The sequence below is a fragment of the Physella acuta genome, unplaced genomic scaffold (assembly GCF_028476545.2).
Source record: "Physella acuta isolate Inbredline_101_S28 unplaced genomic scaffold, ASM2847654v3 ptg000297l, whole genome shotgun sequence".
In the NCBI taxonomy this organism is placed as follows: domain Eukaryota; kingdom Metazoa; phylum Mollusca; class Gastropoda; family Physidae; genus Physella; species Physella acuta.
Genome location: NW_026731816.1, coordinates 69,666 through 93,936, shown reverse-complemented (window position 1 = coordinate 93,936; position 24,271 = coordinate 69,666). Strand labels below are relative to the sequence as shown.

Below are 24,271 nucleotides of genomic sequence, written 5' to 3'. Positions count from 1 at the left end.
GTTGTAATTTCTGAAATAAACTTAAGGCCTATGAATCCATTAAACAAAACATTAACATAGATTACTTTTTTCTTGACTATTTCTTTAATGTATACATTTATAAGTAATATTTGAACGATGGCTAAAATAAATACTGTCTTATTTCTCTGCTAATAGATCTCTGGATACCAGTAATCTCATTATCTCATTGGTTCCTGAAACAAAAAGAAATTCCATTTTAAAAAATGTCCAACATATTTGTAGATAAAGATAGATCTATCTACGGAATTATTCCTTTAGAGATATAGTAATAAACCCTACCCCTTTCCATGTATATCATTATCAGTTGTAGTTCTTCATTTCTTCATTAACAACACTACTATTAATAACGTGGGTAATGTGACATTCTTACCTTCTAATATACAATGAACTCTGGTATCTCGCATATATTGCTGTACAGGGTAGTCCTTCAAATAACCATAGCCACCAAAAATTTGCATTGCATCATTACAAATCTGAAATTAGAAGTATTTTGACTGGTAAATTTGCAACTACAGATGCTACATTTAGTTTTAATGACAGAAAGCATACAAGTTGACCCAACCAATGGAAATCAACCACATGGAAGTTAAAAATCCTTGTTTCCTAAAATGCATTAGTCTTGGTTGCAACCATAATTTGTTTTTTGTGAGCTTTAGAAGACCAATCAAAGTTTGCAATAAATGTTTATTTTTTCAAAGATAAATCACAAGTAAAATATTACTTGGTGTGTCAGTTTATAGGAATTTTGATATCTGTTTTAAAATTTGTAAAGAAGCAGAAAGTTAACAAATAGGTCAATGCATTTTTAAAAACTTAAACATACCTTGAAACATTCTTCTGTAGCAAAAAGCTTTGCCATGGAGCACAGTGCTACTGCACTGACATCTTTATTATCTAAAGCTTTAGCAGCGTTTCTAACTATCAACCGTGACGCCACTAGCTGCGTGGCCATTTCGGCTAGACGAAATTGCAAATACTGCAAAAATAAATGATTGGGAAAATTTTACCATCTTAAATTTTGAGAACTGTGTGCTGGTCGATTGTGTTATTAAAACAAATGACTCGCTTCACCAACTATAATCACATGAAAGTAAGTTAAACGCTAACCTGAAAACTGTCCAAAGTCTTGCCAAATTGTTTTCTCACTTTCATATGGTCACGGGCCTTTGATAAAGCTGAGTGGGCTGCACCTAGAGAACTTGATGCTAAAGGTAAACATTTTAATTAATCAGCTACATAAAAACAACTTGCTGATAAAATAATGAATTCAATAATTAAACTTGATAAAAAAAACTTTGATGCTAAAGGTAAACATTTTAATTAATTAGCTACATAAAACAAATTGCTGATAAAATGAATTCAATAATTAAGCTTAGAAATAACTTTAACCCTTTGATCCCTGGCCTAATTTCTCCCATTTCCTGAGCTCCCAGGCCCAAACCAAATTTCACTTATCTGCTTCTAACTTTGCACTGATAAAATAATTATATACCGATGATTTTTTTATATACTACAAAAAATATTGACAAAACTAGAGTAACTTACCTATTTACTGTTATTATAATATTATTGACAATGTATTTTACGAAATGCAAACACTTTCACCTTTCCCCACAATCTATTTTTAGAATCATAATCCTGCACTAAAAAGACATGTGCATCGTTTTATTCAGTCCGCCGCTAATTATATTTAATAAGACGGTCTATCAGCCCCTACGACTACGATGCTAGATAAGCAGGCCGAAAAACTTGCTTTTCGGACATATATGCTTAATTTTGAAGCCGGTTTTCTGGCTTGCCTGGCTCAAAGGGCTAATGCTCAAGATACTGACTTACTTGAGTGCAAAAGAATGATAGAATTTGATACTTAATGAGAAATTGTTGTGTATTGGAAGACAGATTTAAGAACAAATTTAATTACGCCTATCTACTAAGGAAGGTAGTTGTCACCTCACCTACATTTAGCCTTCCTCCATTAAGACCTTTCATAGCAATGTTAAATCCTTGGCCTTCAGCTCCCACCAAATTGCTCTGAGGGACTCGGCAGTCATCAAAAGAGACGATACTAGCAGGGTGCGAGTTCCACCCAACCTTTAAATTTTTAAGAAGATAGGATAACATTTTAAAACATGATCATCCGGTATACTGTTATTATAGTGCAATAGCCTGCTCTAGCTATCAATGGGAGGTTGTGGTTTAGCGCATAATTCATAACCTAAATTATTGCTGACAAGTTAAGGTAAATAATGGCATTAATGGTGGCTGGGCAAAGTCTGAGATACAACCATTCCATAAGCTGATTTGAAAGAAACAAACTCTACTTCATCTACCATAATGATCATAAGGTACATTCTGTTCAATTGAGGGACTGTTTATTATTTATGTTGTGTAACGTGAGGTTGTAAAAATCAATGCTATTTGTGTGTTTAAAGTGGATCACCAAAAATGATGTTAAAAAACAACCTTAGGTTTCTTGAAAGAACCTTGTTTTCAATGGGACTTTATTGATACATTAAAAATATAAAGAGAAACCATTCGTGACATCTTCATGGGAGGCAGATGCTTAGAGGATAAATCAGCAAAATAAGAGCCATGTTAAATTTTTTTAATAAATTGTTAATTTTAGGTAATATTTACTTTTTTTTCTTTCTTGCCAAATGAAAGTCCTTGTGTACCATTCTCTACAAGAATACAAGACACACCTTTGGCACCAAGCTCCCCAGTTCGACACATCACAAGATATATATTGGATCTACCACTACCACTAATAAATGCCTGCAAAAAATATCATTTAATGAAATGTTAACTTCATTTTTCCAATTCTGTCTAATGTTCAGAAGCAGGAAATGGGCTTGTAAATTGTGAGTAGCTGATAAGAAATTATAAAGTTGTACAATAAATAAATGAAATGTCTCACAATTAATTGGTTGTCAAAGAAGCAATAGTTTACCTTAGCACCATTTATAATATAATCAGAGCCAACTTTCTTGGCGGAGGTTGTCAAAGAAGCTGCATCACTTCCAGCACCTGTGTGACATTTCTTGTATTAGGCAGAAATAGTGCAAAGTAATTATACATTGTTTACAACTTAAAATGTATTTAAGCTTGTTTATGAACAGTAATCTCTTAAATTTACTTGGCAGAGTTCAGGCATTTAGATTTCCATTCTGGAAAAACATACCCGTATTTTTATTTATAAAGTTATATGTGATAAACTTAGTAAAATGATTTTAATAAAATAGCACAGAAACTTGAAAGCTTCATTTAAGTACATTTGTGACGCTCCACAACAGTATGAGTCACTAAGCACCGTGGCTAATTTTTGTTTACCTGGTTCAGTAAGACAGTAAGAAGCAAAATGTTCCATTGTGGCTAGTGAAGGTATCCACTTTTTACGCAGTTCCTCATTTGCAAATTCATCTATCATCCAGGCACACATACTGTGATAAGAAATTAATTGGAACATTGACAACTGTGAACAAATCTTTCGGAAATTATCTAAATTTAAATTACTATGTGTTAGTACAAATTGATTTTTTATATGTGATAGTTTTGATAAAGTTGTTTCTCAGATAAAATTTTAAAATTATAAGGGTGTTTACCCATCTTACTTGTGTATGCTAATATAAGCTGTAGTGCTGCAGCATCCAGTGGCCAGAGCCTCAAATATAACAGAGGCATCAAGGCGAGTCAGCCCTGTACCTCCATACTTTTCATCACAATAAACAGCGCCAAACCCAAGTGTTGCAGCCTTACGCATTGTATCAACTGGGAAAATTTCCTGAAAATAGTAGATTTTTTTTACTATAAAATAAATTTCCTATCAGCTTAAAAAATTAATTTTAAGTGCTGGAGACAAATGCAAACTATATTTAAATTTTGAAGAGACAGTTTGAATTTTATATATATTAAGTTTCAAATGTGAAGATGCTGGCTATGTGCTGTCATTTTTTAAATTATAAAAGGCATTGCATTTGTGTTTGATTTATTAAAAAACTAAATTGTGTATATAGGCTAACATAAACAAGCCATTTTATAATCATGTTTTAAATGCATAAAGGCTATCTTGATTTCAAAGTTTACAAACCTCTTCATCCCATTTTTGCATGTTGGGGGCAAGCTCATTTTTAGCAAAGTCCAATGCAACCTGTTGTATTTGTTTCTGTTCCTCTTCCAACCCATGAGAAACTTAAAATTTTGTGAAAATATGATAATTAATATGCTATTAATAAAAACATACTAAATATGTAAGTCTAAATTTTTTTAAAAATTTCATTAAATGCAATAGAGACACTCATTTGTGCAACAATATCCCACCTAAAATGTAACTAAAAAAACTATTGGAAAATAGAAATTTAAAAATGCAGTCAATAAGATTTAGTTAATTATCTAGAAAAAAAAACGCTATCAAAAGTAATGATCATGGTAGGTTCCAGGAGTCCCCATAATCATTAAAATTATTTATTTTCAGTTTTTATAATAAATAAGAATTGAAATTTAATAGCTAATAGCAAAATGTACATACACACACAAGCCTCTCACATCCCCCTCCTCCGTCCCCCCAACAAAAGACTATACTTGAATACTTGCCAATTTTTAACACTTACTATCAACACAGCTGCCTGTTAAAAGAAGTCGTTTTTGGCAGAGTGGAATTTTTTGCAAGTTGTTTATTAATCTCAAAACTACATTGGCTTTTTTAAAAAACATTTTCATTGGCTTTCATTTACTGTGCAGATAATCTGGAATAAATTATTAATTATTAAATGTTAAACTGTAACAATAAAACTATATGTGTGGTGGGCCCTATAATTGTATTGATTTAATTCCTTTTTTATTACTGATAACCCAAAGTTCCCGGGTCAGCCTGGTTGGATGGTAAAGCTTACGACTTCTAACATGAAAGTCTTGAGTTCGAATCCCAGGTTTGAGTATGTAGAACCTCTCTGAGTCCACCGAGCTTTGATGAGAAACTAAGGCGGTTTGGCATTGTGCTGACCACACTATCCCTTTATATGCCAAGGTAATTGAAACAAATGAACTCCACTCACCTGCCCTATGTGTCTTAAGCACGGACAGAAATAGGGTAATGAGATGATGAGGAATCTAAAAATCTAAACCCAATTAAAGTCTGGAAATGCAAGGGCCTATCACAAGCCTAACGAAGTTCTAAGTTATTACTAGGCGTGCCGGCCCTGCAATGATATTTGAGGAAAGTGCTGTTTGTAAACATCATAAGCATCATATACCCTGCACATGTGCTCATTAAGCATCATATACCCTGCACTGTCTGGTGTTTGGGAATTTATAAAGCTTTCAATTAAGACATTCTTAATGTAAAATAAACCGGGAGTGATCTCCCCTAAACTTTCTCGAATATTCTTATATAAAATAACAGGGGATGGGAACTCAGGCTATAGACATGATTTTTAATCCATTTTAAATACTTAAACTTTTATAAATAGAATAAAATCTCGCAGACAAATTAATTGCACACCAAGTGAACGCCAAATAAAAAAGCGCATAATAGTGCGCAATATTATTAGTACTTTTAAAATTTACATTAGTTTTTTGAGAAATCGGAAGTAGCGTAAATTACTACTTCCAGTCAACGGAAATTACTCAAAATTTAACAAAAGGTGGAGAATTAGATCTTTTACTTACATGTCAAATTTCATTTATCTATCTGAAATAGTACTCAAGTTATAGGCTTTTGAAAAATTCAAAGTAGGAAAAGTACCACTTCCGGTTATCGGAAATCGCTCAAAAGTTGATACGGATCTACGATTTTGATAAAATACTTATATATGAAATTTCATCAACCTAGCTGTAACGGTACTCAAGTTATCGTGTTTAGACACGGACAGACAGACAGACACACAGACAGACACACAGACATACGGACAAGATTGCAAAATTATGTTTTTCCGTATCAGTGAGGTGTAAAACGTCGAGATTTGTAAAAATCTCGATTTTTTTTTTTTGCACGATTACAAGACTTTCTCTATACTTCGTATATACGAGAAAGTAAAAAGATGTTTGTTTGATCATAATAGTGGGGATTCAATTAACTTACATGATATGAATGTAGGCTGACTGCTTTAATGTATACCTTTCTGAACAAAATTAGTAATGTGCTTAAATTACCACTATAAAAAAGAAAACTATAAGAGCAACATATTTTTTTCAGAAAGTGGACTTGGTAGGTTTTGCAAGTGGCCTCTTCAAATATCAGTGATAACAGATGGTTTAATTTTTACACCTATTTGAAAATTGTGTAGTATAAATTCAAAGGATCTTTTGTTTTATCCACATGTTATTATCGTTTATTTTTTATGTAATCAAAGAAATGGGGAAATAAAAAGTTGAAATTCCTGATACAGTTATATCCCTTTAAATAGACTTAATTGAGAGGTAAAACTTAATAATTTGTATTGATTTTCACTCCTATTTGAAAACACGCTTAGTATAAATTTTAAATGAATTTTTCTTTTATCTAAAGGTTTTCGATTATTTTTGTGTGTAGTCAAAGAACGGGGGAAATTAAAAGATTAAATTCCTGACGCTTTTACATCCCTTTAATATTTAAAATTGAGGAGTAAAGGCATTCAATTATTAACCCATTGATAAGACATTTCTGAAAAACTGGTATTTTCCCACGTTTTCTTTAACTTGCTTTCTCTGTTTGTTTATTTGTTTGTCTTTCCAATCAAATCTTGCGATCGAAATTTCTGGCACTTCCCAGTTAGCTAGCGCGCTGAAATTTTCAGGGAAGCTTTCTTTTGGATGACCATAGAATATGCAATTGTTATTATTACTAAATTGATCAATGGAAACATTTTATTGAGCATTTTAGACCGCTTTATAATCTATATATATAATTCTCCTCTGCGAGCCATTAGAAAAAAACCAGCGACGCGTAGCTAGCCTCTCTCTTGCCGCGCGCAGTGAAGCGAACGATCCCACTTCGCGACAGGCTTAGGGGCAGATAATTTAGTTTTAACCGACTTTAAAGTTACAGGAGATAACTATTACCACTGGTGGCCAGTTTGGGGGAGACGATATGGTCGAGTGGTTGGGCACACGATTGCTATCCCACTCGACACGGGTTCAAATCTATGTGTTCTAGTCAGTAACGTATTCACACAACGTGTTTTTTACGAGTTGTCTTTTTACGAGTTGTCTTCGCTTACCCAAAAAAAAGTGAAAAGATAAAATCGATAGCAAGATTTTAATGCAAACAAACAGACAAAGGCTAAAAAGTAGAAAATAATAATCATTAAAAAAGTTTTAAAAAACCCACGTTTTCTGATTGAACTAAAAAGCAGAAAATAAATGCTATACATCACAATAATGCAAGCGATCACTCTACTATAAGCGATCAAAAACGTGGGGCGCCGAAGTAAAAGTTATATTACTATTGATTAGATAATACTATTGACTTTTATTAGGGAGCTTGTAGAGAGTCAACAGTATTAGAAACTTTAAGAAAATCACGGCGCCCCACGTTTTTGATCGCTTATAGTAGAGTGATCGCTTGCATTATTGTGATGTATAGCATTTATTTTCTACTTTTTAGTTCAATCAGAAAACGTGGGTTTTTTAAAACTTTTTTAATGATTATTATTTCCAGGTGCTTACGTCACCAGAACTATCTCCTTACCAAATAATAACTTTATGTTGCATCTGAAAGTGGTCGATCTAATTCAAGCGCTTTTAAAATGTATACTTTATATAAGGCCGCGGTCACTCTAGGTCAGTTCTCGGTCACTTAAAACTCAATTATTGAAATTACTCTAATTTTCCCAGTAAAAAGAGAGTGAACAGCAAACTTCGACAATCTAATAGATGTAAGAAAGAAACAAACCAAACATCACCCACTTTGCTTTTATAGATATAGATTAGCATTAAATATTTTTATTATGTGGGGACTGTCCATATATAGAATAATTAGAATAGATCTATAGCAGATTTTTACTTATCTCCCCTCCTGCTATCACATACCACTAAAAGCCAGACCCCCCCATCCCCTCACCCCAATGTCAAAACTTGAGTACTGTCAGTGAGTTACAGTAGGCCTATATTAGTACAGTTTCAGTTGTGTAAGTAGTAGATATAGATCTAAGTAAAAGTTAAACTACTGTTAAAGAGACTAACAACTAAAGTTAAAGTAAAGACTAAAGTTACAGTAGTAGATCTAGATCTAGATCTAGTACTAGTCAGTGGAGTAGGTTACACATTACACATTGGTTGCCTGCCACAGTTCATATTGAACTACGTAGCCGAGCCCTTGATTCGTTCTGCTGGAGTTTTTTTTTAAAGGGATGGCTCAAAATATCAAGTCAAATTAATAATTATGAGGATAATAGCCAGATCTATAGCCAGATCTGATATATCTAGGATCAAGTAGATTTAATACTAAGAGTAAAGTCGACCTACGAGTGCTGCTAGATCAACACATCAATATGGGAGATTACTCTCAAAATTATTCTAGATCTAGACTGGACCTCTCTAGGCTAATATGCATGAGTACGAACCTCCTTGTGATCTACTTTTCCCCTGTGGTCACCTGTCCCTGCTCGTGATCACTAGCGTACTTGTACGTTTTGATCCTATTTTAATAATTGAAATAAACATCTTAGATCTAGTCTTGCAACAAGAAAGATTGAAAACTGAATAAGTAGATCTAGGTCTAGAGATCTACGGGTTTGTTTGATTATTAAAATTATATTTGTATTTTTTTTTATCTCACGGCCTAAGCTCTCGAAGCAATTTACAAAGATGGCGGCGCGGTTTCGTTTTTATTAGCCTATATTAGTAGCGAGGCTCACTAACTTGAAAGCGTCTCTGGTTGCTAACAACAACATGGCGTCCTACACCGGACGCTTAGTTTCGGACATTTTTCTTGTCTGCCCAAGTGACTTTCTAGGAATTCGTTTTTAAAATGTTTACCTCGTGAAAAATGGCGGTTTTTTCACATAATGTAAACAAACTATAAATGGCAGTGCTAAATATTAGGGAGGCTCACTAACTTAAAAGCGTCCTTGGTTGCTAACCAGAACATGGCGTAAGGATCGGACCATGACTTCCGGCGAGTTTTTCGACTTAGTTCCAGAGACCTTCTTAGAATTACTTTTAAAAATGTTTATCACGAGTAAAATGGCGGGTTTTCACGTTATAAAAACATGCTATAGGTGGCAAGGCTAAATATGCCAGAAAAGCATTTTCAGAAATTGCTTTGGGGAATGTAGGCTAAATTTAAAGTCGGTGTCATTCAAAATAATATAACTTTTTAAATATAGATCTCCCTATCACAAAATTGATTTCCCTAGTAAAGCATTATTAGTTTTATCATTCTATGAAAAAATAAATCAAATATCTTCAACCCTTTTTTTAAAGAGTGGCCAAAAAATGACAACCAAAATTTTTTTTTATTTTTTTGACCACGTGACCGCTATTTGATGATCACTAGTGGGGAACTCTGGGTACATGGCCACTTAAAAAGTCTAACCGCATAGGTGGTTCTCTTTAGCTTCAAGTGCCTTCAGGGGTAAGAAGAGTTGTCATGGAGAGATGTGTTGTCCATGGCAGTGAGTGACAATAAATATTAAATTAAGTAATTTAGTTTAAAACGAACTAAAAACCTCAAAATTAGTCCCTAATGGATTAAATATGGATGTCTATCATTCAGTAGTCATGTTTAATTTGAAATTTGGGTAAATTCTAGATTTAGTAAGAAAAGCTACTAAATATGCCAGAGAAACGCTATAAATTGCTTTGGATAATGAAGACCGAAGCTCAAAAAGTGGTGCCGACAAACATTCGTAGATCTTTTTAAATATTAGCTACTACGATGTAGATCGGAAACCGAAAGTACATCAATATTAGATTTAGCAGTCTGTGTAAAAATAAATCGAATATTACATGCGCTAATTTTTTAAAAAATTCTCCAAAATGGTCACCACCAAAAGTAAAAATTCCATAACCCACGTGACCGCTATTGGGCGGGAGACGTTTGCCTAGGTGGCTCTATTGACTCTTTACTACGTTTGTGTTGTTATTTATGTTGACAAGCGTTAAGTGAATATTTTCCAATTTTGATTTTTACATTGCTGGACAAATTAATTAAGTATTTCGATCTGAACATGGGAAGATAGGAGTTAGTTGGTATTTCTGTAAAAGCCCGTAAACCGGTGATCTCGTGGTGAAACGCGATCTCGATACGTCTAGTAAAGTCTAGGTGCTAAATTATTTACTTGCTTTTATTATTACTAATTACGACTTGATCGAATTATAGTTAATATTATTTTCATTTGCTTTCATTTTTTATATAATTGATTATTATGATTTAGATCCAGAAGGACTAGGCTAATAAATTATAATAATCATATTAGAGGACAGCCTGCATAAACAAAAGTTGATCTAGATCTAGTTGACACAGTACTTGGACTTGCGCACACGCTCGCGTGACGAAAGAACGCAAGCGGGCTCGTGACGAATTTGCATAATTTTTCACTCACAAGTGATCAACGTTAATGTGATAGGCGTAGCCTAACAATCTTTAAATAGATCTAGACACCAGCTCTAGATACAAATTTAAGTATTAAAACTCCGCCTGGATATGTCTAGCTTCGGACGGGCGATGTTTCTCTCGTTGACAAAACAACGCGAGCGAGCCGTCACTACGCACAGCCTATGAGTGGCGATGTTTGGAATGCATTTCTCGCTCACATGTGATGAAATTTAATGCAACGGCAGTTTTAAAAATAAAAACAGATATTTTATTATGTCTATATAGATCTACTTTTTTTTAATATTTAAAACTCAGCCTGGACAAAGCTTCCATGCTGGATAAGGGAGGAGGGTTAGATTCCGCCGTTAACTCAATCTATTATTATTAGGCCTAATTGTCCTAATTAAACATTCCTATTTACACTGATTAATCAAGACTGAATAAAAGTGAAAATGAATACCTTTAAAAAGTTTAGATCTATATATTTTTAAACATTTATACGTGATTTTTTTGGTTCATTCCTTTGGCGTTTACTAGAAATACTGTAAATAGATTACATAACCAAGTTACGAGTATCCTTTCGATTTCGTTTTTTTGCAGCATACCTCCACTTCCCCCTCCCCACACATGATCCTTACGAACCTCCTTGGTCGTTTTCAGGTCAACTTTAGGAACCAGATCTTTGAATGGTTGTCATGGAAAAATCTTTCCCAGCTAAGCTGTATGGCACCAATAATTAAAATCATGTATTTTAGTTCAAAATGAGCTAAAATCATCAAATGTAGTGCCTGGTTAGTTAGAGAAATATCTCTAGCTTTTATTGGTATTGGTTAAAAAAATAAATAATTAAAATTAAGATTTAGTGAGCCTCGCTATATATTAGGACTTAGAATGACTTAGATCTAGAATTAGTCTAGATCTAGATCTAGATCTTACATCTTATTAGATCTAAAATTAGGCTTTTTGGGTAAAACTCCAGGTATACCATTCGAATCGTCCCTAGAGGATTTCATAGTGTCAGCCGCCAACCAATCAAACGCGCGCTTTCTCCGCGTTTTGGTTGGCGGCTGACGTCACGGTGACGTCACGCGACGCGTTTTTGGAGCTAAAAAGGGCCGAAAAAGCCATTTTTTTCTACGTGTAGTTCGGATTTTTTTACGTTTTTTAAAATGGGCCCGAAAATGACACTTTTTAAAATTGGACTTAGCCATTTTTTCAAACAATTTGTTCGAAAAAAGGCCATTTTGGGTGATTTTTGGATGTAAACAACGGCCTAGGTCAGCACGTGTCAAACCACGTGAAGGCACCCAATCGACGATTTCGGTCACGTATGAGTGGTTTTTATACTTTCTCGTGAACTAAATACCAGTTTCTTGACAACAAAATGGAAAACGACAATTTCGTGAAAATAACGACCCTAGAGGAATGGCTTTTGAAGATTATTAAATAAAAATCGGTGTATTGGCCACATGTATTGATTCTATCGTTGTCTATAATTGACTAGAAGGGCATGCTGAAACAACGGCCTGAGGGCGCCGTGTAGTGTGTAGTTTCGCTAAATGTAAATTAATCAGCCCGGCCGCAGATCTATCGCAAACTGTTAAAATGGTTGAATGTGAAAAGCATACTACTTACAAATTACTTTTGAATATTCACATCACACAAAATAATCCCAAAGAAAGCACAAAATAAAATCCTTTATAAAAGCATCACCGTGAAATTTAAAAATCACTGTTTGTCAACCTTAACCAGCCATGTTTGGCTCGATCTAGAGGTCATTCTTTAGCCTACACATGTGTCTTGTCAACCAATTTAGTTTCTGATGGTACACGACATTTAGATCAATAAAATGTAACAAACTAACTGAATTCCAACATTATATCCATCTAATCCCAATATTGAAACAGAATTTGAAGCACAATGATCTAACAAATAAATCCAACTCTATGCGAGTGTCGCAGCTTTAGTCCTGGATACCACCATAGTGTGTAGTCGTGTTGTGAGTAAATTTGCACGAGATACAACACCGACCTAGACCTTCCTGGTGTGTATGTCCTGTTACCTACAAAGAGATTAGAAGTTTTATGGTTGGTTAGAAACAGGTGGGGGCTGAGTCGGCTGTATAGCCCCTTAGGGGTAATAAGTATGTGTACCATTTTAAAAATTACCTGGCTAACATCAGATGGCTGAATTTTTACTTTTTAGCAGGTTAGAATTGTATTTCTATCATTTAGACACAAGTCTGTTTAACAATTAATACATTTTGTGTTAATTATTCCTAAACCAGTGTCATATTCAGTGGTCTAATCAATGAGAAACTTGCACATAGGGTATCAAGAGCCACATAACAGTATCTGTTATAACTTTTCTGAACAGGCAAGCTAGTGGACAAAATTAATGTATTCATGTAGATTTAGTTATTATCTAACAAATAAAACCATTATGGTAATGATCAGTCAAGTTTTACTCTGATAATGATAAAAACTTTATAGCATGGTAAAATGGGACAAATGTCGGCCATTTTGTTTTGGCACCAATAATCACTGTGCAAAATAAAATTCACCAAAATAAAACTATTCTAGCCATAGCTATAAAAATAGTGTTAAAATGTACAACAACCAATGCTCTAATACAGGAACAAAGAATGGGCTTGAAAAACTCATTTGGTTTATTACAAAGTGAAGTTTCCCAAGTTATGTCTATTTGGAAAAAAAAAGTTCACAAAATGGTTTTATGGAGATGAGAAATTTTAGGGAAAGAGCAGTGGGATTAAATCCTGTCTCGTCCTCTCCCTATTGGACCAAGTGGGTCATAAATTACATAAAATGAATCCTCTGCTTCTCTGTTATCAAAGAACAGCAGTGGTTGTTACCTCAGAAGTAGATTAGCAGTGTTATTGGGGGTTTTGTGGGGGTGGGGTGTTGTTTGGGGCTTAATACCACACGGCTCGTAACGCCCTCCTTTACCCTATCTCTAACTACTAACTACATTTGATGGTTTTAGCTAATTTGTAAATTTGGGGCTAAAATACAGAATTTTAATTATTGGTGCTTTTTAGCTTAGCTGGGACAGCTTTTTCCGTGACAATCATTCTTAAATCTGGTCCACAAAATTGACAGGAGAGGGACCTTGGAAGTTAGTAAGGATCAAGTGAGGGGAGGGTGGAGTGTCGGTATGTGTCAATAAAACATAATTGCAAGGATGCTCGTAACTTGGTTATGTCATGTAACATATTTACTATTTTTTTAATATAGGCTAATGAATGATCCAAAAATAATCACGTTTTAAATGTTTAAGAATATTTAATATAGATCTAGATCTAAACTTTTAAAAGATATTCATATGCATGTTTATTTCAGTTTAGATTAGGCTTAATTAGTGTGTTTTAGTAATGTTTAATCAGGGCAATTTATAAATGATAGCTATGTCATTGTAAAATGAATCTATCCCTCCTCCCTTACTGGACTTGAAACCTGTGTGTTATTCACAAAGCTTTGTCCATGCTGAGTTTAAAATATTGTTAAGATTTGTATCTATTTTTTTTAACTGTAATCACATTAAAATTGATCAAATTATCGAGAAACGCATTCTAATCAGCATCACTGGCAGTGCCCATGACATGCATCTCGCTTGCGTAGTGACAGACAGATGCTCACTCAAGTAGTTTTGTCAACTAGAAAAGTTAACCTATCAAATACAATTCATCAGGCCTATAAAATTAAGAGGCCTATCACATTAAAATGATCGCCTGTGACCGAAAGATATAGGCAAATTACAAACATTGCAGCCCACCTGTGTTCTTTTGTAAACTGGTGAGAGAAAACTCAAAGCACAGTATGAGCGTGTTCCAAATCTAGTCCAAGTACTTTGTTAGCCCAAGTTCTAATTAATAATTCTAATTAGTAATGTAAGCCTAGACCCAACACTAAAATCATTTAATTTTTCAGACCTCTTAAATCTTAATAATATAAACATTATTTAGCCTAATAAAAGAATATCAACAAAGAACAGTGAGAATAATATTATATTAAACTTAAACTAATTAAAATCTATGAAATCAATAAGAATTAACAAAAATTAATTAAGGGCATGGGCGGGTGATGAGTACCAACTTCCTTTTTTCCGAGTCTAAAGATGTAATACTTGGCTAATAGTTATAACTCAAAGAGTTAAGCATAAAAATATTTTTTAAATCTTCCGTTGCCATGGTGACGGTGGCCATATTGGATTTTATTGACAATTTTTAAATGGAAATAACTCAAAAATGGTTTGTACAAATTTCATGAAAACTTAATATAGTCTGCAGACACATGTGTTTAAGACTTCTGATATATTACATTTTCAAAAAAGAAAATAGTTTTTTTTAAACTTTTTTTTTTCAAACATCACTGTAAAAAATTACATTATTTCGTCCAATTTTTTCACTATTTCAACAAAAAAATTTTTTTTTTTTTTACCAAATATCCAAAAGTGTTCTATCAGTTTTATTTGAATATATATAAAGAGTAACTCGAGCAAATTTAGTTCAGTTCTTTTAATTATTAACAAAGTTATTTCAACAATTGTACAAATAAACACCAAACTGAGAAAAACGCAAAAAACTAACAAAAAGTTGCAAAAAATTAAAATTTATCGCTGTATGTCACTAAAATCGACCACATTTATAGCCTGAAGTATGGTGCTGCTGAATATATTCCTTCTGAGCTTTTTCAGCTGCTAGTTTTCTTTTTTTCTGGCGCTGTTTGTTTTACCTAAAGCTGTAGTAAAGCTGGGTCTTCGACTATGGTTTCCTTCTTTTGACAGCAATGCCATAGCATGCCTGGGCCCAAAATTGAATTATTCTATCGCAGAAACAGCAGTATATTTTGCATGGTCTCATGTCTAAAGCCAATTATGATAAGATGATGTCTTTGTTTATTGTGAAAGGCCTTGTTCTGGATTCTTTTGCAGTTGTATGCTTACGGTTTACAACATTTTTATTACTGCCACACCATGCTTGAAGCAAACCCTTTACACTTTTTTCATCAATAGTAGCCACTACATCACAGTGGGCGAGGAAATATATTGATAACATCAAGAAGCAAATCACATTCGACAATAATTCTGCATGGCTGTGGTTTACAATTAGCACTACCAGTACTAGATGTAACAGTGCTTTCTTCTGTCTGTAAAAACTGTGTCTTACATTGCCGCAGTTTCTTAGTAAATGTGCATATTACATCTGCACCAGTGCTTGTCTGAATAGTGCTAGATTGAGTAGAGGTAGCTGCAATCAGTTGCATTCGGACGTGCTCTAGCTTTAGTAAATTAGTTAGATGTGTGTATCTATTTTTAGCGAGTGTTTTGTTCTACCCATTATCGAAAGAGAAACAAATTAAATCGTCTCTCTGCTTATGATAATTCACACAAACTAGTCTAAACTGTTAATAGTATATGTAATTGCAATAATTATATGTTAAAATAATGTAAGTATTTCATAGAAGCTTAGAGAAACAAAACTAGATCAAACTTAGCAACGTGCTGAAACTAAGGGAATGTTTATTTCCGAAGCGAAACGACCAATCGCTAACTAGCTTCCGCAGTTGTATGCCAATGAAAAAATTGAGGTCAAAAATTTGCATACCGGAAAAACCCGACTGAGTAAAATAAACAACTTTATGACGTAGAAAAATAATCACATTAAAATAGGTATTTTGATTGGTCATTTAATTTTAGAACAAATAAAGAAAGGAGGTCACAGCCTTTCCATTGATATGAAACACATTAGGTTTCCGCGAAGCCTAATAGTACTTTTCTAGGTCGAAAAATTGCTATTTTTACCAAAAAATTAAACAAAAGACCCTGTACACACTACATTGAACCCGGTTTTTCATAAATAAATACTGTTTTTAGGGTCATAACAATGCCATTTTTAGATTCAACGATGGTTATTCTGTATAGATCAAGTAAAAGTGGGAAATCGATGATTTAGTGGATTTATGACGAAAAGTACACCCGCCCATGTCCTTAAGCTATAACACATTTTTCTTCTTCTTCTTTGTTCTTAATTATTAGTGTTGAAGGGGATCGAGATTTATCTGCCAGTGGGTTTGAACTTGAGACTTTGTTCGAATTTATCAACCATGAACTTTTTGCCGACTCGACCACGCCTCCAACACAATTAAGCGTTACGTGTCAACTGGTTATGCGCCATTGAGGCCATTGACTCCGATTTCAGCCTGCTTTTCTTTTTGGATTTGCTTCCATAGCCTTTGTCCAACCAAGAACAAAGTACAAGGCAGCAGTTGTTTAATTTTGGAGTTGTCTCTCCTAGAAGGGTGGCTGTCCCCAGCTAACGAGCCTTATCTGCCTGAGGGTTCGAACTCGAGACTTTTCGGTTTAGCAACCATGGGCTTTACTGACTCTACCACGCCAACCCCTTATAACACATTTGAAAACAACAAATAATTAGGCATAAATAAGCACACAAAGGCCAACTCGCAATAATTTCAAGGATTAACACAAATTAAAAAACAAAATAATAGATCATTGTGGTTTAGGGGCTTTTAGAGTCATAGTATAATCAAAAAGCCAGGTGAAAGATCCATAATGAGACTTAATTAGCCTAATTACGCTAGCAAAATAGGTAAAAAAAAAGTGTCTAGTAAAAAGAACACTTACTTAAGCAGTGACAGAGGATAGCAATGACGTCCCTCACAAAAAAATATTGTTTACGTGACATGTGGGTGATTTTTTTTCTCAAAATGAGTACAGAATATTTACAGTTTTAATTCAGAAACAGATCAATCTAATAATACCCTACCTAACAGTGCAAGTTTGGAACCTTACAGATAGATATTTTAAGTTTTTAAGCAACTTAAAACTTTACCCATGTTTATGTTTGATAAATTTTTTTCTGGCAAAAATAGCTTTGTCATCTTCAGGTAGCATAAAAATACGCTTAAAATCTGCCATTTTTCACGTGATAATCATTTTTTAAAAACCAAATTCTAAGAAAGTCACTTTACTGTTAAGCAAAATTTTGAAAAAACGTGTCTGGTTTTGGGCCTTCAAACAAAATATGTAGGCCTGCTATAATTTTTTTTACACGATCTATCTATAGTTGTTTTTTAAGTTGTAAAAGGTCCTTGAAATTTTTAAAAAACCTTGAAATGCAGTGTTTGTGAAAATTGCTGCTGTCACTGCACTCATCCTATTTTCTCCTCCCACCACTTGTAAAAAAAATCAGCTATTTGCTTTGGGGGGAGGTGGGGCGCTACATCTCTGACATTAGTATTAGCATAGTTACTTCTGAAATCTTCTTCTTCATAATGAAATATACATGTCAACTGGTTATGCGCCATTGAGGCCATTGACTCAGATTTCTTCCTGCTTTTCTTTTTGGATTTGCTTCCATAGCTTTTGTCCACCCAAGAACAAACTACAAGGCAGAAGTTGTTTGATTTTGGAGTAGTCTCTCCTAGAAGAGTGGCTGTCCTCTGCTAACGAGCCTCATCTGCCAGAGTGTTCAAACTCGAGACATATCGGTTTAGCAACCATGAGCTTTACCGACTCGACCATACCAACCCCACTTCTGAAGTGATTTCTTAGTAAAAATGTTTCTGTAATCCTGCGATGTTACTTACGAATTTCCACAATATTTTTTTTTATGTCATCGCGCATATCAAGGTGGGGGACATTGGTGGTGAAATGGTGCAACATAAGGTTTTAGATTTTGATGTGGAAATTAGCCATATACCTGGGTATGTTGTAAAAGCAGGCATACGACAGTGTACATTTGTGTTGTACGCCTACCACTTGTTATAGTTCAGGCCTGCTAAAAAAAAATTCTTAGATATTTCTACACATTTCTGTATTACCAACAGTAGAAAAAGTGACCACTGCCACTACAGAGTTGTTTGTATTGTGGTTTACATGCATGGGGGTAGGCCTAGAGATTGTACTAACATTTTAAACTAATTATGTTGTATTATATATTGGATATATTTTTTAATAGACTGATAAACCTAATAGTTCTTCAATCTTCAATTCATTTTTCTACTTCCCGGGCTAATATTTTAAAAGTTCTATCATTTTTAATGGTACCAACTTTTAAATATACCTTCCTTCTTCAAAGCAAATTTTAAAATGTTTTTCTGGCATATTTTGCCCTGCCACCTATAGCTTGTTTGTATACCGTGAAAAACCAACATTTTTGCTCTTGGTAAACGTTTTAAAAACTAATTGTAAGAAGGTCACTGGAGCTAAGATGAAAAAATCTTTGAAAGTCATGCATCTGGTGTGGACATCATATTGATGTTAGCAACGATCCACACCTCCAAGGTAGCGAGTAATACTAATAGTTTTGTGTCAAATATAATAGTAATAGATAATTGAATAATAAACCAAAATCAATGTCCAAATATATCAATATAAGCCAGAAATTAACTTTAAACAGCCTATTTTGCGAGCAAGATTTGCTATATAAACAGCTGCCAACTGTAAATTAGGGTGGTTTCCCTTGAATCTCTAGCTTAAACAAGATGGCTGCTTTAGTAAATGAGCTTGGTTGCATCAAGTAAAAACATCGTTAATCTTTATTTATTACTGAAATGTTTTACTACTGATGTTTTAAAACACGCACATCAATAAAATTTTGTAACATTTTTGTAGCTTTCAAAATGTGAATCCTTCTAAAAATGCCAACTAATTACAAAAATTTGATATGTCACCCTTTTTTTCTTTCTCGTATACAGGGTATAGAGAAAGTATTCTGATAGTGCACAAAAATCGCATGAAATTGTGACGGTTTTCAGTTTTTCACCTCAGTCCTTCATCTGGAGTATAGAAGACTTACTTTAATCGGGCAAAAATTATAAACCCACATTTATCAAATTTTTGACGTTTTATGCATAATCGAGTCTGAGAAACTGGCCTTTGCAATTCTTTCAGTGTATGTGTGTCTGTGATCACGATAACTGGAGTACAGTTGATAAAATTTCATATATAAGTATATCAAATTTCTAGTTCTGTATCAACTTTTCAGCGATTTCTGATTAACCGGAAGTGGAACTTATTCTACTTTAAATTTTTCAAAAGCCTATAACTTGAGTTCTGTTTCAGATAGCCAAATGAAATTTCATATGTAAGTAAAAGATCTAATTTTCCACCTTCTTTCAAATTTAGAGTAATTTCCGTTGACCAGAAGTAGTAATGGAGGCTATTTCCAATTTCTCAAAAATGCATGTGAATATATAAAGTACTAATAATATTCCGCACTATTATACACATTTTGTTTCGCGTTTCCTTGGTGCGCAATTCTTTTTTCTACAAGATTCTATTCTATTTTAAAAAGTTTAAGTACTTAAACATGGATTTAAAAATCATGTCTATATATTGTATATCCCGAGTTGCCAATCCCCCGTAGTGTTATATAAGAAAATTCAAGAAAGCTTAGGGGAGATCACTACTGGCTTTTTAACATTACTAGCCTCTGCAGATTTTATGTACATAAAACCATAGATTACCTTAGTCTGTTAATTAAGAATAGTAAGGTGTACTTTTGACCTAATTTCTTTATTTATCTCGCGACACTTTAGTAAAAGTAGCTTTGTATATTCTTGTTTTAAAATGATCTTACAATCAAATAAACTTCTAAACTATGATTCTAATGTTATGCCGTGTGTGATTAAACAACGGTTAGGGAATAATTCTCATGTCCTTATTTGTGGTCACTATGCCAGTCATATATACCCCCCCCCCCCCTCCCCATTAATGCCATTTTATTATAATCTTGTGAAAAACAAGGCGCGTTTAGATGTGTACTGCGCCCAAAGCCAATCATTTGGCCAGATTTATTATTTGTCATGTCGCCCCATATTTTAAAAACGTAAAGCGTTGCGCTTTCCTCATTGACGATTGTTTTATTTCTTTTCATTTTTTAAAGTGAAAATATGAATTGTTATGATTGCAGTTTTTGTAACATGGTATACTTACCTTCTGTCAATTTAAAAAGCATGGCATGTTAATTTTGTACAAATATTGTATAAAACAAAAAAAATTTTTAAGTTTGATTTTATTTTCTACCATAATCCGCCACTCTTAGGCATATACAATACATTAATTATTTTATTTTTAAAATTGTTTATTGATTGTGTTAACTTTAAGCTATCTAAATTCATTTCTAAGATGTTTTAATATGCTTCTGAGAAGTTTTATTGAAAAAACTTTGTTTTGACTATAGTTACTAGATCTATATAATCACCACTTTAACATTTAAATATCTAATCCTCAGTTTATTTATAAGAAGCAGCATGGGAGAGGCAACTGCTGATTTAGATTTACAGTCTGATGAGTTTAAAGAATTTTCAAATTCTGAAGATGTGAAGCCACTTCTATCTACAGTATTTTCATCTTCTTCTGGCATAAAAACAGAATTATCATTTTTAACTTTCCCTGATATCAAACCAAACTTGACATTTATAGCTTCACAGGATGATAAAACCGTTGTTACGCCAGATTTTTCATCTTCTACAGACACAAAGTCAGAATGTACATCATTTTCCTCTTTTGATGATGTAAAACACCATATGACATTTCTAACATCTCAGGATAAAACAACAGGATTTTTAATTTTTAAAGATATGGAACCTGCTGTATCAGCAGTATGTACAAGATCTGAAGATATAAAACCAGAATTAGAAACTTTATCAACCAACACAGAATTAGAAATTGTATCAACTACTGAAGATATAAATCCAGAATTAGAAAATAAATCAACTAGTGAAGATCTAAAACGAGAATTAGAAACTTTATCAACTAGCGAAGATATAATACCAGAATTAGAAACTTTATCAACCAACAAAGATTTAAAACCAGATTTATGGACAAAATTTTTAGATTCTGAGGACAAACAACAAAATGGACTTGAAGAAAAGCTAAAACTCCCTGAAGATGAAACATATCTGTCTGTTGATCCTCATAATTGTCATGAACAGTTTTTTCAAAGATCTAACTTGAATAAACAAGCTCAAGTAGGGGAGAGGCCACTTGAATGTGATGCTTGCCATAAAAGGTTTTCAGATAGTTCTAGGTTAAATGAACATAAAAAAGTTCATTCAGGAGATAAGCCATATGAATGTGATGTTTGTCATAAAAAGTTTTCTAAGAGTTATTATTTATATAGACACAAAACAGTTCATTCAGGAGATAAACCATTTGAATGTGTTGTTTGTCATAAAAGGTTTTCATATAGTTCTAGGTTAAATGAACATAAAAAAGTTCATTCAGGAGATAAGCCATATGAATGTGATGTTTGTCATAAAAAGTTTTCTAAGAGTTCTAATTTATATAGACACAAAACAGTTCATTCAGGAGATAAACCATTTGAATGTGATGTTTGTCACAAAAGGTTTTCATATAGTCCTATTTTATATGAACACAAAAGCGTTCATTCAGAAGATAAACCATATGAATGTGATGTTTGTCATAAAAAGTTTTCACATAGTGCTAATTTATATGCACACAAACAAGTTCATTCAGAAGATAAACAATTTGAATGTGATGTTTGTCATAAAAAGTTTTCTCAGAGTTCTAGTTTATATAGACACAAAAGAGTTCATTCAGGAGATAAACCATTTGAATGTGATGTTTGTCATAAAAAGTTTTCTAAGAGTTATTATTTATATAGACACAAAAGAGTTCATTCAGAAGATAAACCATTTGAATGTGATGTTTGTCATAAAAAGTTTTCATATAGTGTTAATTTATATACACACAAAAGAGTTCATTCAGGAGATAAACCATTTGAATGTGATGTTTGTCATAAAAAGTTTTCTCATAGTTCTAATTTAAGGACACATAGAAAAGTTCATACTGGAGATAAACCATTTGAATGTGATGTTTGTCATAAAAAGTTTTCATATAGTGTTAATTTATATGAACACAAACAAGTTCATTCAGAAGATAAACCATTTGAATGTGATGTTTGTCATAAAAAGTTTTCATATAGTGCTAATTTATATGAACACAAACAAGTTCATTCAGAAGATAAACCATTTGAATGTGATGTTTGTCATAAAAAGTTTTCATATAGTGTTAATTTATATGAACACAAACAAGTTCATTCAGAAGATAAACCATTTGAATGTGATGTTTGTCATAAAAAGTTTTCATATAGTGCTAATTTATATGAACACAAACAAGTTCATTCAGAAGATAAACCATTTGAATGTGATGTTTGTCATAAAAAGTTTTCTTGGAGTACTAGTTTATATAAACACAAAAGAGTTCATTCAGAAGATAAACTATTTGAATGTGATGTTTGTCATAAAAAGTTTTCTCGGAGTTCTAGTTTATATAGACACAAAAGAGTTCATTCAGGAGATAAACCATTTGAATGTGATGTTTGTCATAAAAAGTTTTCTCAGAGTTCTAGTTTAAATACACACAAAAAAGTTCATTCAGAAGATAAACCATTTGAATGTGATGTTTGTCATAAAAAGTTTACATATAGTTGTAATTTATATACACACAAAAGAGTTCATTCAGGAGATAAACCATTTGAATGTGATGTTTGTCATAAAAAGTTTTCTCAGAGTTCTAGTTTAAATACACACAAAAAAGTTCATTTAGAAGATAAACCATTTGAATGTGATGTTTGTCATAAAAAGTTTTCTCTGAGTTCTAATTTAAGGAAACATAGAAAAGTTCATACTGGAGATAAGCCAGATGAATGTGTTGATTGCCATAAATATGTTTCTAAAATAAAGCGGCTCCCGACATATTGGCTCCCGATATAAGTGCTCAAGACAAAATAAATGCATTAACTGGGTGTTTACCAAGTTTTATTTTTAGTGTAAAATTAATGTTGTATTTGTTTAGATGTTAATTAGTTTTGCTCAGCTCTATTAGACTCCTTTGTCACCACGCAAAGGTGCACGGATTTGAGAGAATAATGGTCAATACCATCTTACCATGTATTAAGAATTCGAGGGATGTTTCCTTGATTATGAAAACTGGCTAGGTCTTATTTGTATCCTTTTGTTTTTTGCTTGTGTAAAATACATTTTTGTGAAGTAGGATGAAGTTAAATAAATGCATTAACTGGGTGTTTACCAAGTTTTATTTTTAGTGTAAAATTAATGTTGTATTTGTTTAGATGTTAATTAGTTTTGCTCAGGTCTATTCGACTCCTTTGTCACCACGCAAAGGTGCACGGATTTGAGAGAATAATGGTCAATAACATCTTACCATGTCTCTCTTTTAATCGGTTAACAAAAACAACCGTCCCCTTACATTTTGGTGTCAGAAGTGCGATCGCAGATGATCCCTCTTTCTCGAACAACTAAATCCCCCTAACATATATATATATATTTATATATATATATAAATAATTATAAACTAGCCGGCCAGGCACCAGAATTTTTTCCATGCATCTACCGCCCCCCCCCCCCCCTATGACCTGTGTGTTGTGTTCAGCATATACCCGGCATAGCCCGGATTTAATATATATATTACCTTTTTAATTAACCCTAACCACAAACAAAAACGCAAACATAACTTGAGTAGGCCTACTGTTTCACATAGAGAAACGAAATTTCACTTAAACGTAAAAGATCTAATTCTCTGCTTTCTTTCAAATTTTGAGTAATTTTCATTGACCGGAAGTAGAACTTTACGCTATTTCCGATTTCTAAAAAAACGCATATGAATTAATGAAGTACTAGTTTTCCGCACTATTATTTAAATATTTTTTTC

The 24,271-nt window shown here is 33.2% G+C and overlaps 2 protein-coding genes across 10 annotated transcripts; one reads left to right on the top strand and one right to left on the bottom strand.

Annotated features, from left to right (window-relative positions):
• Nucleotides 1-31: 31 nt before the first annotated feature.
• On the bottom strand, nt 32-8,683 carry LOC131939861 (isobutyryl-CoA dehydrogenase, mitochondrial). 6 transcript variants are annotated; one of them, XM_059298377.1, is made up of 13 exons: nt 8,461-8,488; nt 7,685-7,862; nt 4,629-4,763; nt 4,109-4,209; nt 3,633-3,802; nt 3,352-3,461; nt 2,972-3,048; nt 2,659-2,796; nt 1,977-2,112; nt 1,129-1,226; nt 845-997; nt 392-494; nt 32-194 (listed from the first exon to the last, which is right to left on the bottom strand). In XM_059298377.1, exons 3-13 carry the CDS (start codon nt 4,735-4,737, stop codon nt 139-141), a joined length of 1,251 nt encoding a protein of 416 aa, XP_059154360.1. In that variant the 5' UTR covers nt 4,738-4,763; nt 7,685-7,862; nt 8,461-8,488; the 3' UTR covers nt 32-138. The 6 variants fall into 6 exon arrangements, with proteins under 6 accessions (XP_059154360.1, XP_059154358.1, XP_059154361.1 ...); XM_059298375.1 differs by lacking the exon at nt 8,461-8,488 and adding an exon at nt 8,265-8,450; XM_059298378.1 differs by lacking the exons at nt 7,685-7,862; nt 8,461-8,488 and adding an exon at nt 8,559-8,683.
• LOC131939859 (zinc finger protein 271-like) lies at nt 8,581-23,628 on the top strand. 4 transcript variants are annotated; one of them, XM_059298372.1, is made up of 2 exons: nt 8,581-8,620; nt 20,808-23,628. In XM_059298372.1, exon 2 carries the CDS (start codon nt 20,827-20,829, stop codon nt 23,311-23,313), a length of 2,487 nt encoding a protein of 828 aa, XP_059154355.1. In that variant the 5' UTR covers nt 8,581-8,620; nt 20,808-20,826; the 3' UTR covers nt 23,314-23,628. The 4 variants fall into 4 exon arrangements, with proteins under 4 accessions (XP_059154355.1, XP_059154353.1, XP_059154356.1 ...); XM_059298370.1 differs by having other exon boundaries at nt 8,588-8,727; XM_059298373.1 differs by lacking the exon at nt 8,581-8,620 and adding an exon at nt 15,041-18,856.
• The last annotated feature ends 643 nt before the right edge of the window (nt 23,629-24,271 follow it).